Source organism: Pseudophryne corroboree, chromosome 5 (genome assembly GCF_028390025.1).
Source record: "Pseudophryne corroboree isolate aPseCor3 chromosome 5, aPseCor3.hap2, whole genome shotgun sequence".
Classification (NCBI taxonomy): Eukaryota; Metazoa; Chordata; class Amphibia; order Anura; family Myobatrachidae; genus Pseudophryne; species Pseudophryne corroboree.
Window position 1 is genome coordinate 374199710 of NC_086448.1, and position 13464 is coordinate 374213173.

General features: G+C 42.3%; 1 protein-coding gene across 3 annotated transcripts in view; it reads right to left on the minus strand.

Moving 5' to 3' along the window:
• NKD2 (NKD inhibitor of WNT signaling pathway 2) overlaps positions 1–13464 on the minus strand; it is a 389897-nt gene that overhangs the window by 17691 nt on the left and 358742 nt on the right. For all 3 annotated transcript variants that reach the window (XM_063922667.1, XM_063922666.1, XM_063922668.1), the window contains one exon: positions 12732–12862. In XM_063922667.1, coding sequence (XP_063778737.1) covers positions 12732–12862 — 131 coding nt within the window. The remainder of the gene's footprint in view (positions 1–12731; positions 12863–13464) is intronic.

The following is a 13464-nucleotide window of genomic DNA, read 5'->3' on the forward strand; positions in this document are numbered from 1 at the left end:
TTTAGGAGATCTGCCAGTCCCTCCTAGGTGGGTACCTCCTTGTTTCCCCTGCATGTGGCTCATAACTTCTCCTATGTGATCCCTGATCCCTATCATGTGTATTATAATGTGGTTCTTATCCTGGTCTAGGGGGTCGATATACCTTATGTGTGCCTTTATAAATACAGTTCCATGCAAAATGTCCTTCCTTCCGACAGTTATAGCATACTACTAAACGTGACTTACCATCAGGGGTCTGGGGATTTGGCTGATGCGGTTTGGCTGTAAGGGCATTTATACTTACTGTCATCAGCTTATCACCCTGTGACTCCCTGTGCTTAATGACGTTCCGATCGTGCTCGATAGCGGACTCTCTTAATGCAGCCACTGAGATACCTCTCCAGTTAGGTAGAGTGGTTTGTACCCTTGTTCTTAATGTCTCTTTTAACTCGTCCATTAATACTGACACAGCTACCTCCCTGTGATGTACATTTTCCTTAATGTCCTCGACCCCAGTGTATCTAGCCATTTCCTGCAGTGCTCGGTGGAAATATTCAGATGCCGTTTCACCTTCTTTTTGTCTTATGGAAAATATTTTATTCCATTTGACAACAGTAGGGAAATAAAACTCCTAATTGCAGATTGATCTGTCGTACATTCTCCTGAGTGTACTCATCAGTGAGAGGTACTTCTGCGTTTAATTTACAATCAGTAATGAATTTCGTGGGGTCAATATTGGAAGGTAAACATACTCGTAGCACTGTTCGCCAATCTTTGTTTGTGGGTTCGGTGGCGTTACCTAATTCTTTAATGAACCTCTGGCATGCGACTAGATCCTTTCTGGGATCGGGAAATTCAGACATAATTGTCCTCAATTCTGTCCGGGACCAGGGACAATGCATAGCAATGTTTCTGATGGGAGTGACTCCCTGAGCGTCAGTCTTCCCATTGGGGACTGCGATCACCCTGACAGGACTTAGTTCAATTACGTCATTCTGAGTTGACTCCACAATCTGAGGTGCTATTGTCTCTGCATAATGTATGGTACCGTACTTACCTGTGGACACGACCTCACTTATCCCTCCGCTTGGGGGGGCCTTACTACTGATCTTACTGGTTGGGCCATGCCCACCTGAGTGTTCTGTATGGTGGCTGCTAGAGAGAGTGCCGATATCGTGCTGGGCTCATCTTCTTGCTCGCAGTCCTGAGGAAAGTTTAAAATGGGATACAACTTGCAAGGGTTAGCGTTAGTGCATTTATGAACTATATTCTTATCGGATACCAATATGCCATTGTCTGTAGCCACTTTCTCCCCTACAATATACGGTGGTGGTGGTGCGGTTGCCATCATTTTCCTGCTAGGTTTGGAACCTGCTGCGTGAGCTAATTCTCTTTGCATATCGCCCTCTTGCTGCCATAAATTTAAACAGTTTGTGTGTCTGACCCTTTGCTTTTGGGATTCTGCAATACCTCTTGTTCAAAACTGCCTACCTTAGGGAATGGTTCCCTATCTTCCGCAGTCATACGTTCCCATTCATTGCAAAAAACTTCTGTGTGTGGTCCATGCTTCTCACACATAATGAACCTCGCCGACCCCCTGGGCCGCGGAATGTCAACCTGAACCCTGGTTGAACGTCCCTTACTTGAGCAACTGGCCCCCATATTTTGCAGGTATTGTCCTTTCGGCTAATCCCACAAAAAAACCCAAAATACTCAATATAAGGCAACGGTGAAAGTTCTCCGAGTGCTTTCACCCACTCACGCCCACGTTGGCCAGTACTACCATACACTGTTGATAGCGCAGGCAATGTACCCAACCTAGGGCCCTACGTAACCTTTACTTACTGGAAGTATCTGGGAATAACTTACCCTTTCCAGTAAATATAAGTTGTTGGAGATTTCCTGAGAGAGACCAGCGAAAAATCCCTAAACCTTTATTATACACAAATCACGCTTGCGTATGCTATAGTTAGCGCTAATGATACCATGATTTTACGCAAAGCTTGTAAAAAGAGTATCACGTTGCGCTAATATTGCACCCACTAACGCGCGGTCCAATCGCACAGCGTATAGGTACTTGTTACTTATCCGCCGTACGACCAATGGAATCGATTTTTCAGGTTGCGAAACCTCAGTCGGAGCGTATCAAAAACAAGCCTATATGGGTAAACCTCGCTGACCTTCTGGTCTGCGGTACTCTGCTACCTTGCTCCTTTGTACTTCAATCTATATTAACGTGAGTCAGCTGCCTCATGCCACCAAGTCTCCACTCACTTGATGTACCACTCGACGGGATCCCGAATTCCCTGGGTCCACAAAACCTTTATTATGTTTGCTCACTCACGTTCGTTCACTCAAATATACTTTAGTTTTTTTGTACAGAAAATTAACTTTCATTCAGATAAACAGCCTTAGGTAAGAGGTAATACAGTAAAAAAGGTTTTATTTAAACTAAATTTTGGAAACCGAGCAATTTGTGCTATTGTAGCGTGGATACTGTTCCGCACCTAAACTAAACAATGCTGTTGTGTAATTTGTACTTAGCGGTCGTACCCGTACGCACGTTGCATAAACACGCAACCGTGCGTATGTCTTTACGTTGCTTACGCAGTCCCGTACTTTGTCCGAGACACGTGTACAAAAATCGTACGTCCGCAATAGTACAAATTCCACACTTCTATAAATGTAAGCGATATTACATAGAAACATAGAAACATAGAATTTGACGGCAGATAAGAACCACTTGGCCCATCTAGTCTGCCCCTTTTTTATTTTATCCTTTAGGCAATCTCAACCGTTTTTTAACCTTAATTCTTTGTAAGAATATTCATATGCCTGTCCCAAGCATGTTTAAATTGCCCTACAGTCTTAGCCTCTACCACCTCTGATGGGAGGCTATTCCACTTATCCACTACCCTTTCTGTGAAGTAATTTTTCCTTAAATTTCCCCTGAACCTCCCCCCCTCCAGTCTCAATGTATGCCCTCGAGTTCTAATACTTCTTTTCCTTTGAAGAATGTTTCCCTCCTGAACTTTGTTAAGACCCTTGATATATTTGAAAGTTTCTATCATGTCCCCCCTTTCCCTTCTCTCCTCCAAACTATACATGTTAAGATCTTTTAGCCTTTCCGGGTAAGTTTTGTGATGTAGGCCATGCACCATTTTAGTTGCCCTTCTTTGTACACTCTCTAATGTATTTATATCCTTCTAGAGATAGGGTCTCCAGAACTGGACACAGTATTCCAGATGGGGCCGTACCAATGACCTATACAGTGGCATTATCACTTCTTTTTTCCTGCTACTAATTCCTCTCCCTATGCAACCAAGCATCTGACTTGCCTTTCTCATTGCTTTGTTGCATTGCTTTCCTGCCTTCAAGTCACTTGAAATAGTGACTCCTAAATCTCTTTCCTCCTCAGTAGTTTCCATTATAGTACCCTTGATACTATACTTAGCCTTTGGGTTTTTGAGACCCAAGTGCATGATTTTGCATTTTTTAGCATTAACCTGTAGTTGCCACGTTCTTGACCATTTCTCAAGCCTACCTAGGTCATTAATCATTTGTTTGACCCCTCCCGGTGTGTCTACCCTGTTGCATATATTTGTTTCATCTGCAAAAAGGCATATCTTCCCTTCAATACCATCTGCAATGTCACCAACAAAGATATTAAAGAGAACTGGACCAAGTACAGATCCCTGGGGTACTCCACTGGTAACATTTCCCTCCATAGATTGCACTCCATTAACTACGACTGTCTGTTTCCTATCCTGCAACCAGGTTCTTATCCATTTAACTGATTTATAATCCACCCCCAGGCTTTCAAGTTTATTTAGCAGTCTACGATGTGGGACAGTGTCAAATGCCTTACTAAAGTCTAGATATGCTACATCTACAGCTCCACCTTGATCTATTATTTTCATCACAGAGTCAAAAAAGTCAATAAGATTTGTTTGGCATGATCTCCCACCAGTAAATCCATGCTGTTTTGGATCCTGTAAGTTGTTTGATTTAAGATATTCCACTACTCTTTCTTTTAATAGTTTTTCCATTACTTTCCCTACTACTGATGTAAGGCTTACTGGTCTGTAGTTACTTGATTCTTCCTTGCTTCCACTTTTGTGCAGTGGAACTACATTTGCTCTTTTCCAGTCCTCTGGAATAGCACCTGTATTTAGTGACTGGTTAAATAATTCTGTTAAAGGTGTAACCAGCACATCTTTTAGCTCTTTGAGTATCCTTGGGTGTATCCCATCTGGTCCCATTGATTTATCCACTTTTAGTTTTGAAAGTTCTGTTAGGACCTTCTCCTCTGTAAATGTATTTTCATCTACCTTATTTTTATGAATGTCCTTGCAACTTAACTGTGGCCCCATCCCTTCTTCTGTAGTAAATACTGAGCAAAAATAATTATTTAGGTGATCTGCTATTGCCTTGTCTCCCTCCACCAAATGCCCACTCTCTGTCTTAAGTCTTATTATTCCTCCATTTGATTTTCTCCTTTCACTTATATACTTAAAAAAAAGTTTTGCCCCCTTTATCTACTGACTGGGCCATTTTCTCCTCAGCTTCTGCCTTTGCACGTCTGATCACTTTCTTAGCATCCTTCCGTCTGTCCAGATACACCTCTTTGTCGTTATTATTTTGAGTCTGTTTGTATTTCCTAAAAGCCATCTTTTTTGCTTTCACACTAGTTGATACTTCTTTTGTGAACCACACTGGCTTCATTTTCCTGGTGCTTTTCCTAACCATTTTGATACAAAGGTCTGTTGCACTTAGCATTGCACTTTTCAGTTTTTTCCACCTCTCCTGCACTCCTTCCAAGTTCCTCTAGTCTGCCAATGAATCACTTAAACATCTCCCCATTTTTGCAAAGTCAGCATTTCTAAAATCCAACACCTTTGTTTTTGTGTGACAGGAGTTGGATCCTGTCTTTATACTAAATATACTATATTACCTATAATCGCTCACTTAACACAACACAGTTTCTTTATGTATAAACCTTTTTAACTAGGCCAGACTGTGTTTGTGTTTTACGTTTACTTCCTTAATATTTATTCTATATTTTTAACTAAATAGCAACAAATTTCTCCGTACAGGTCTAAATGAATCTAGTAATCAGTATTTATGGCAACAATATGAGCAGGTATACAAATACAAAGTACAGGTGTATGCTTGTGTTGTGTGCGCATTTGGCGCCAAACAGAAATTCACAGATTTTTAAAAATAGCTTTGCGTATTTACTTTACGGGTCCAACCAGCATCCCTACAAACCATGCAGAGCAGACGCCATCTAATCAGCAATAAATTAGGGTTTCCAGTGTATCCACCAACCAGGAGAAGGCTTATGTGGGATACCTGTCCGCCCTTTGCTGATAGATAAAGTCTGCTTTAACCTGCTAGGCTGCAGGTATGAGGAAAAACTGGACGATGCACCCAATTGATAATGTCAATATTATCTTAAACCATAAAGTTATACCTTTAAACACACTTTTATCATGGAGCCGCTACGGCCGCTAAACTTAATATGCACTCTACGTACCTTTTACGCTATTTGCGTACAGAGTCCCGTACTTTGTACGGACTTAGCGTACAAACCCGCGCTGAGGGTACAAAGTACACACAGCACGCACACACCCAGAGATACACTTTAAACCTTTGATTGATAATGCAATGCACTGATATTACACTTTAAACCTTATGCAGCAATGCACTGCAATGATATTACACTTTAAACCTTATGCAGCGCTGACGGTACAAAGTACCTTATTAATACACTTTTGAACCTTATACAGTTAGGTAATGTAATACACTTTAAACCCTAGCGGGGAAAAGAGGACACAACACCGATTTGTAGTTAAACACTGGGTTCCGACACCACAGAGTAATATATCTGAAAAGGGGTTAACAATACAATTTATACACTACAATACAATAGAGTAAATGGCTACAGTCAATGTACATACGTGAGAATATTCGCATGCGCTTCCTGGTCCAGTCCTCCGCTAATCAGGTAGATAGCGTTAAGAGTCTTCTGACCGGCCAGGCAGCAACAGGCTTTTTATACACTACTTCCAAAAGCAATACAATGGATACTGTAATCCCTTTGTCCATTGGACACAGGGATGCATCTTTACAGTACAGGAGAGGTCATAGGCTGATTTGAAAAGGTGGGCGATGTCTTTCTCAACTGCTCTTGTGGGTGGTCTTCTCTGGATTCCCGCCGCATACATAATATACAGTAAATACAGTTTATATCTATATTCTGCTTCTGCACATAACTATCCTCAGGAACATGCGATCTTCCGCAAACCAACACCGGAATGTTACCCTTAAAATACCCTACAGCTGGATACCAGACACCACCTTATAACCTTAGTCTGTCCCCCAGTGGCGGAACTAGCGAGCGGTGGGCCCATGTGCGACAAAATGGCTTGCCCCCCCCCCCCCATCCCATCCAAGTCCACCCCCTCACCCCTGGAGAGGATCTGGTGAGGGAGACCTGCTCAGGGAAGTGGATACCTAGCAACAGTGCCGTAACTAGACATTTTAGCACGCAAGAAACGGCATCGGAGCCCCACCCCTGCATGCAAAACAGAGGCAGTGCACGCCGTAGGCGCGCGCAAAAATACATAGTGGCGTGGCTTCGTGGGGAAGGGGTGTGGCCACAAAATAATACCAATTCATAAAACGGTGCACAGTAGTCTCCATTATTCAAATTACGCCGCACAGTAGCACCACTACACCAGGTAGAGACCCTTTTACACCTTACGGCGGACAGTTTCCTCTTTTTACACATTACAGCAGACAGCATCCCCTTTTTACACATTACGGCAGACAGCGTCCCCCTTTTTTACACATAACGGCAGACAGCGTGCCCTTTTTACACATAACGGCAGACAGCGTGCACTTTTTACACATAACGGCAGACAGCGTGCCCTTGTTACACATAGCGGCAGACAGCGTACAATTTTTACAAATAACGGCAGACAGCGTGCCCTTGTTAAACATAGCGGCAGACAGCGTACACTTTTTACACATAACGGCAGACAGCGTGCCCTTTTTACACATAATGGCAGACAGCGTGCCCTTGTTACACATAATGGCAGACAGCATCCCCTTTTTACACATTACGGCAGACAGCGTGCCCTTGTTACACATTACGGCAGACAGCGTGCCCTTGTTACACATTACGGCAGACAGCGTGCCCTTGTTACACATTACGGCAGACAGCGTGCCCTTGTTACACATTACGGCAGACAGCATCCCCCTTTTGACACATTACGGCAGGCAGATTCCCCCTTTTTACACATTACGGCAGGCAGATTCCCCCTTTTTACACATTGCGGCAGGCAGATTCCCCGTTTTTACACATTGCGGCAGGCAGATTCCCCGTTTTTACACATTGCGGCAAGCAGATTCCCCCTTTTTACACACTACGGCAGGCAGATTCCCCCTTTTTACACATTACGACAGGCAGATTCCCCCTTTTTACACACTACGGCAGGCAGATTCCCCCTTTTTACACATTGCGGCAGGCAGATTCCCCCTTTTTACACATTGCGGCAGACTGTCCCCCTTTTTTGTAGAAAAGAAAGAAAGAAAGAGTTATACTTACCCTCTCCGCTGGCTCAGGCTCCTCGGTGCAGCGTCAGATGATTCCCGGGCAGGAGAGAAGGAGGAGGAGGGAGGTGGAGGAGGGAGCCGCAGCAGCGCTGTGTTATTGGTGGAGGAAACAACCAATACTGAATCTAGCGCTCTGTCACTTCTAATCCATATGCTGCCAGCAACATAGGGCCACTCACCCCTATTAGATTGAGAAATCAGACAAGCAAAAAAAGAAAATAGTGTTGCAGCGCATATAGATTAGAATTATTAAAAGTCTATTTATTAAGACACATATATAAATAAAATATATTATGCAAACTATGCAATTTATACCACCGGCCGGTCAGTACACTTTTACAATAATTATTGCACATATAAACTAGATATAGCATATATTGTAACGATTTACTTCCTATCCGTTCAATATATCTTAGTAACACTTATTGCAATGATTAAAATATAATTGATCTAATAATTACTCAGGCTGAATAATACACACAGTGTTCTTTCCTGTGAGGTTATATGACAGTCACTTTGATGAAAAAATGATGAAGTCAAGTTATTCCTCACATCAGGTGCAAATAGATGTGCTTTATATGGCCACAGCCTGTAATAAAAGTGAGCCAATGCTCCCTCTAAAAGCGTGTCTGGCCAGACATTTATATAGTACGGTCTCACCGCTCCTGTGCGTGGATAATTTCACCCGAAATGTCCTCCCCGGCTGCTGGTGCTTTCAACCCTTTATCGCGCAGTCATCTCTGGGGGACCATAGGAAAGAGGTGAAGAATTCCGATAGCACCTTGCTGGAGTGTGCGTTTTAGCTGTAGAGATCTCCGGATAGTGGTATATATCAATTTAAAAGAGTAATTGACGCGTTTCCCCGCCTCCCTCCGGGTTCAGCGGCTTCATCATTGTGGCCATATGAATAACTTGACTTCATCATTTTTTCATCAAAGTGACTGTCATATAACCTCACAGGAAAGAACACTGTGTGTATCATTCAGCCTGAGTAATTATTAGATCAATTATATTTTAATCATTGCAATAAGTGTTACTAAGATATATTGAACGGATAGGAAGTAAATCGTTACAATATATGCTATATCTAGTTTATATGTGCAATAATTATTGTAAAAGTGTACTGACCGGCCGGTGGTATAAATTGCATAGTTTGCATAATATATTTTATTTATATATGTGTCTTAATAAATAGACTTTTAATAATTCTAATCTATATGCGCTGCAACACTATTTTCTTTTTATTGGTGGAGGCCCTGCTGCTGCTGCCCCTCTGCTTCACTATAGGCTGTTCTCGGAAGACAGCCTATAGTGAAGCAGAGGGGCAGCAGCAGCAGCGCCTCAACCAGTAACAAAGCGCTGCTGCGGCTCCCTCCTCCACCTCCCTCCACCTCCTTCCCCCGTACCGCTGCTCCTCTCTCCGGGCGGCTGTGCGCTGCGGGCAGCGGTTGCCCGCAGCGCACAGCGGCATGTAATGAGTCAGTTTGACTCATTACATGCTTTGGGCCCCTGGAAAGAGGCGGGCCCCAGTGCAACGCACTGGTTGCACTGGCGGTAGTTCCGCCTCTGCTGTCCCCTCCTATCATGCAAAGGTGAATCCCTCCGTTCTGAAATCATTTAAACTGTTGATACTTGCTGGTGTGGTGCAGGGGGACTATGTGTACAATGTGCAGTATTTGGATTAAATATGTAATGTTTTGATAGCCCTCCATGCGTTCACAAACTCCGCCGTAAATACCCATACCACACGCAGGATCGCGGGAGCGACCATACGCAAATTGCGGATATGTGCATGCACGGCGGAACAAGTACACGCGCAGCGGGCATGTGTGTGTTGTTAGTATGTGATGTGTGTACTGCGATATTTTTCGACTTTATATACATTGTTAATCTGTTATACGAAATTACTACACTATTAGGTGCTTGTTCCCTCCCCATTGTTTCCACATATTACCTAAAACCACCTACCAAGTGGTATATAAGGAAACGAGCTGCCATCTATAGAGAAATCTGTGGTCTAAGTGTTAAAAATCACTACATGAGCTATTGCTGAGTGAACTACTATTGAGAACAAATTACTATAGACAAGTAACAGAAGGAGCGAGCGCATCAGCATAACTACTGTTCATATATATATATATATATATATATATACTGTATATCTGTATATATATATAATATATATTGGTGGCTCCTGGTGTAAAGTGCTTCTGTAATTACTGAATATTTCCAGGATATGGGCCGCCCTCAGCCATTCTACAAGAGTGTGTGTCATGTTTCCCTTATTTGTGTTTCCACTGTGTATTTTAGTATAATCTAAGTATTTAGCCAGAATCTTTAAAATAATTGTTTTCAAGGGCTACATTTGTCTTTATTTAGCCCATGGCACCGTAAACCCTAGTTGCAGCCATGGGCAGCCTAAGAGCACTACTGCTGACCTGCTTGTGGAAATAAAGGAGGACTAGCAGGAGCTCATGATGTGAAGAGGGGAGGGGGCAGTTCCACCACCTCTCTAGGAGCACTTTAAGTCCTGTTTATTTCAACTCTGTACCTACCGGGAAGAGATGGAGGCAGGTCAATATTGATGTACCAGGCCCAAGATCACTGTTGTTGGTACTGGCTACATAATATAAGTGCCTAACTTTACATATATCCTCAGTAAACACCATCTGCCATTTTGCTACCCAGTTTCCTGATTAATCTAAATTAATATGTAAAGTGAAGTCATGTTGAATACAGATTAAGAAACTACTGATTAAATGTAATTACTGTACACCAAGTTGTAATTTTTAATTACAGAGTATGATTTTCATACTAATATTACACTTGTTATCTGTACATAACTGTGCTATATTGATGTGATAACATTGTTAGGAGTAGGTCACAATCATATTAAGCTTTTAAGCAACAAAATATATTCCTATATCAAATGTCAGCCAATATACAATTTCCTTCTCTTTTCCTCATAGAAGTCAAGAAATTGTGTTTGACATGATGCTGGCTGTTGCTGATTAAATCATTTACTACTGTAGAACTTATCATTCAGTGTGTTTCCTTAGAACCCCTCAAAAAACCTTCCCATTGTTGAAGTACAACAATACAAAATACGGCCTGCAAGGCAATTGTGTCTGGCCCGTTGTGCTTTGTAGCCATCACTACAATATGACAGTGGTGTCGCTTTTACCGTTTGCAGACACAAATAAAAGTTTGGTGTCGGGTGCACTCTTCTGACATTTCAAGTGACGTCTCTTCAGTGAGGAGGAACTTAAGGCTTACCCCAGTATGGGACGTGGCTCAGCCAATCTATATTATTTGTCCACCTGTAGTGGACAGCGCACTAGTATGTAGTAAGAGGCCGAGAGGCTCCTATATTAAAAATGCTATTTTCGTGTCTCTTTCTTGAGCTGCCCCAGAGACAGCTGCCAATGTGGGATCCCGCTCCTCCCCAGCAATAAAAGAAACCATCTGCAGCTATGACCGCAGTGAGTGCTTTTGGGTTAGAGAACCTATCATGTCACATTCTATATGTGCCCTTCGTAAAGCCCATTCCTTAGCCCTATAAGCGGGTAACCTATCACCATCACATGTTTGCGGTCAGACTTTTGTTAGGTCCAGATTGATCAAGCCTTGCAGAGTACTAAATTGCACGGTGATAAAGTAGCAAACAATCAGCTCCTAACTGCAATTTTTCAAACACATCCTGTAACATGACAGTTAGGAGCTGGTTGGTTGGTACTTTATCGCCGTGCTATTTATCACTCTCCAAAGCTTGAGAAATCTAGGCTTTACTCTGGAGAGCTGTTTCTAAAATGGGCCATTATAGCTCAATGTTATAAAATTGTTTGGATTTTTCTATCCAACAGGTATGCATAGGGATTATAGGGATCATGTTATTTGGGATGTAATGACATCTATATTTTCGGGATCGGTATGAAATACCTCCAATCAAAATCCCGACGTTCAAAATCCCGACACCAATTGACCGATGGTCAAAATCCCGACAAGGTCAAAATCCCGACATGGACAAAATATCGACATTTAAAATACCGACAAGGTCAAAATACCGACATGTAAAATGCAGACAGGTCAAAATACCGACATGCGTTTTTTTTTGTGTGTGTGTATGTCGACATAAGTCAACATGGACACCATATAAAGTGTACCGCGTCCCCTCGCATGGCTCGCTGCGCTCGCCATGCTTCGGGCACGGTGCCTCACTGCGCTCGGCACACTATTATATCCCCCCCCAGGTCCACTGGGATGGTAAAGTATGAACAACTCGGTTTCAATGAAAAAAATCATGAAAAACTCATGTCGGTATTTTGACCTGTCTGCATTTTACATGTCGGTATTTTGACCTTGTCGGTATTTTAAACGTCGGTATTTTGTCCATGTCGGGATTTTGACCTTGTCGGGATTTTGACTATCGGTCAATTGGTGTCGGGATTTTGAACGTCAGCATTTTGATTGGAGGTAAACTGACTGCATCCCATATTTTCATATAGGCCTACTCTTGTGTTCCATATCTCAAGTGACTGAGTTGTTTTTCAGTATACTTGCATTGTTCCTTACAGGTATGGACTGGGCCTGGTGGCAGGGTGAGCTGGATCATACACTGCTGTGAGCTTAGAGAGGCAGCATGCGCCATGGTTCCATTTACAAGTGTTCAGCAGTCTCTTGCTCCCCCAGGCACACTTCCAATTCCTCTCCTCCTTTCCCTCTGCTTGCCAAATTTACCAACCTGCTGCACTCTTCTGTCTGAGGTCTCTGAGTTCCAGCACTCATTTCCATTTATTTACTTTTATTTTTTATTGGTAGAACTTGAAGCACAAATATCGTAATTCAGTTCCACTTTACATGTATGACCATCTATCTATCTATCTATCTATCTATCTATCTATCTATCTATCTATCTATCTATATATATATCTATCTATCTTAGCTAAAATGTTTAATAGCTGTAGTATTTGCTGAATGGTTGCAACAGGTTACTGTACCTTTATAAGGACGAGAGATTATTTTTATCTCATAACTGCAATTCTATGTATTGCTGATTAATCAAGGAAGTCTCAGGTATTCCTTACCTTTTTTTATCAGTTTTATTATTCATACGTTTGATATATTCTCACCTGGACCAAATCTTGAAGTATAATTTTCTATTCCAGCTAAGTCAAGATAATGATTTCTTCTTTCTGTGTTTTCATCTACACAGTAATGATCGCCATTTTCATTGCAAGAAGGTTGTTCAGTGACAGGTCTCCTAAAAAGCAACCAGATAATAAAATTAGATATATGTAAAAAAATAATAATCAAATGTTAAAAAGAATTGGTTATCCAATCCCCTTATGCTTCTGTATATTGTTCAGTAGAATAATAGAAAAGTGTACAGCAATATCATAATGTACACATTTGTTGTGTTTCATTGTTTTATTTTGGACTTTGCTATGTACTGTACATGCAGATGGTGCCTCCATTATCTGTTCTTCTTCTGTGACTAGGTGCGTCCGCCTGGGCGCACCTAGTCACTGTGAGTGTCTCCATCTGGACAGGCGCGCCCGCCCAGATGGAAACGCGCCCCATTCACTTGAATGGAGAGTGTCTCCATCCGCGCGCCAGGACAAAGACGCTCTGAATGGGAGCATCTCTGTTCACTCCTGGCGTGACTAGCCGAACGGATCACCTAGGCACGCCGGGAGTGCGCGCCTGCGACTAGGCATGCAAAGATGACTGAGGCTCCATCTGTAACTTTCTTTGCTGTTTAATAAATAGATTTTTTTTTAAAAAGGGTAAAAAGAGAAATGGAATTTGCAATTGCCATTGTGTTTATATCTTCAGGGAGATTTGAAGAAAGGGTAGTGGACA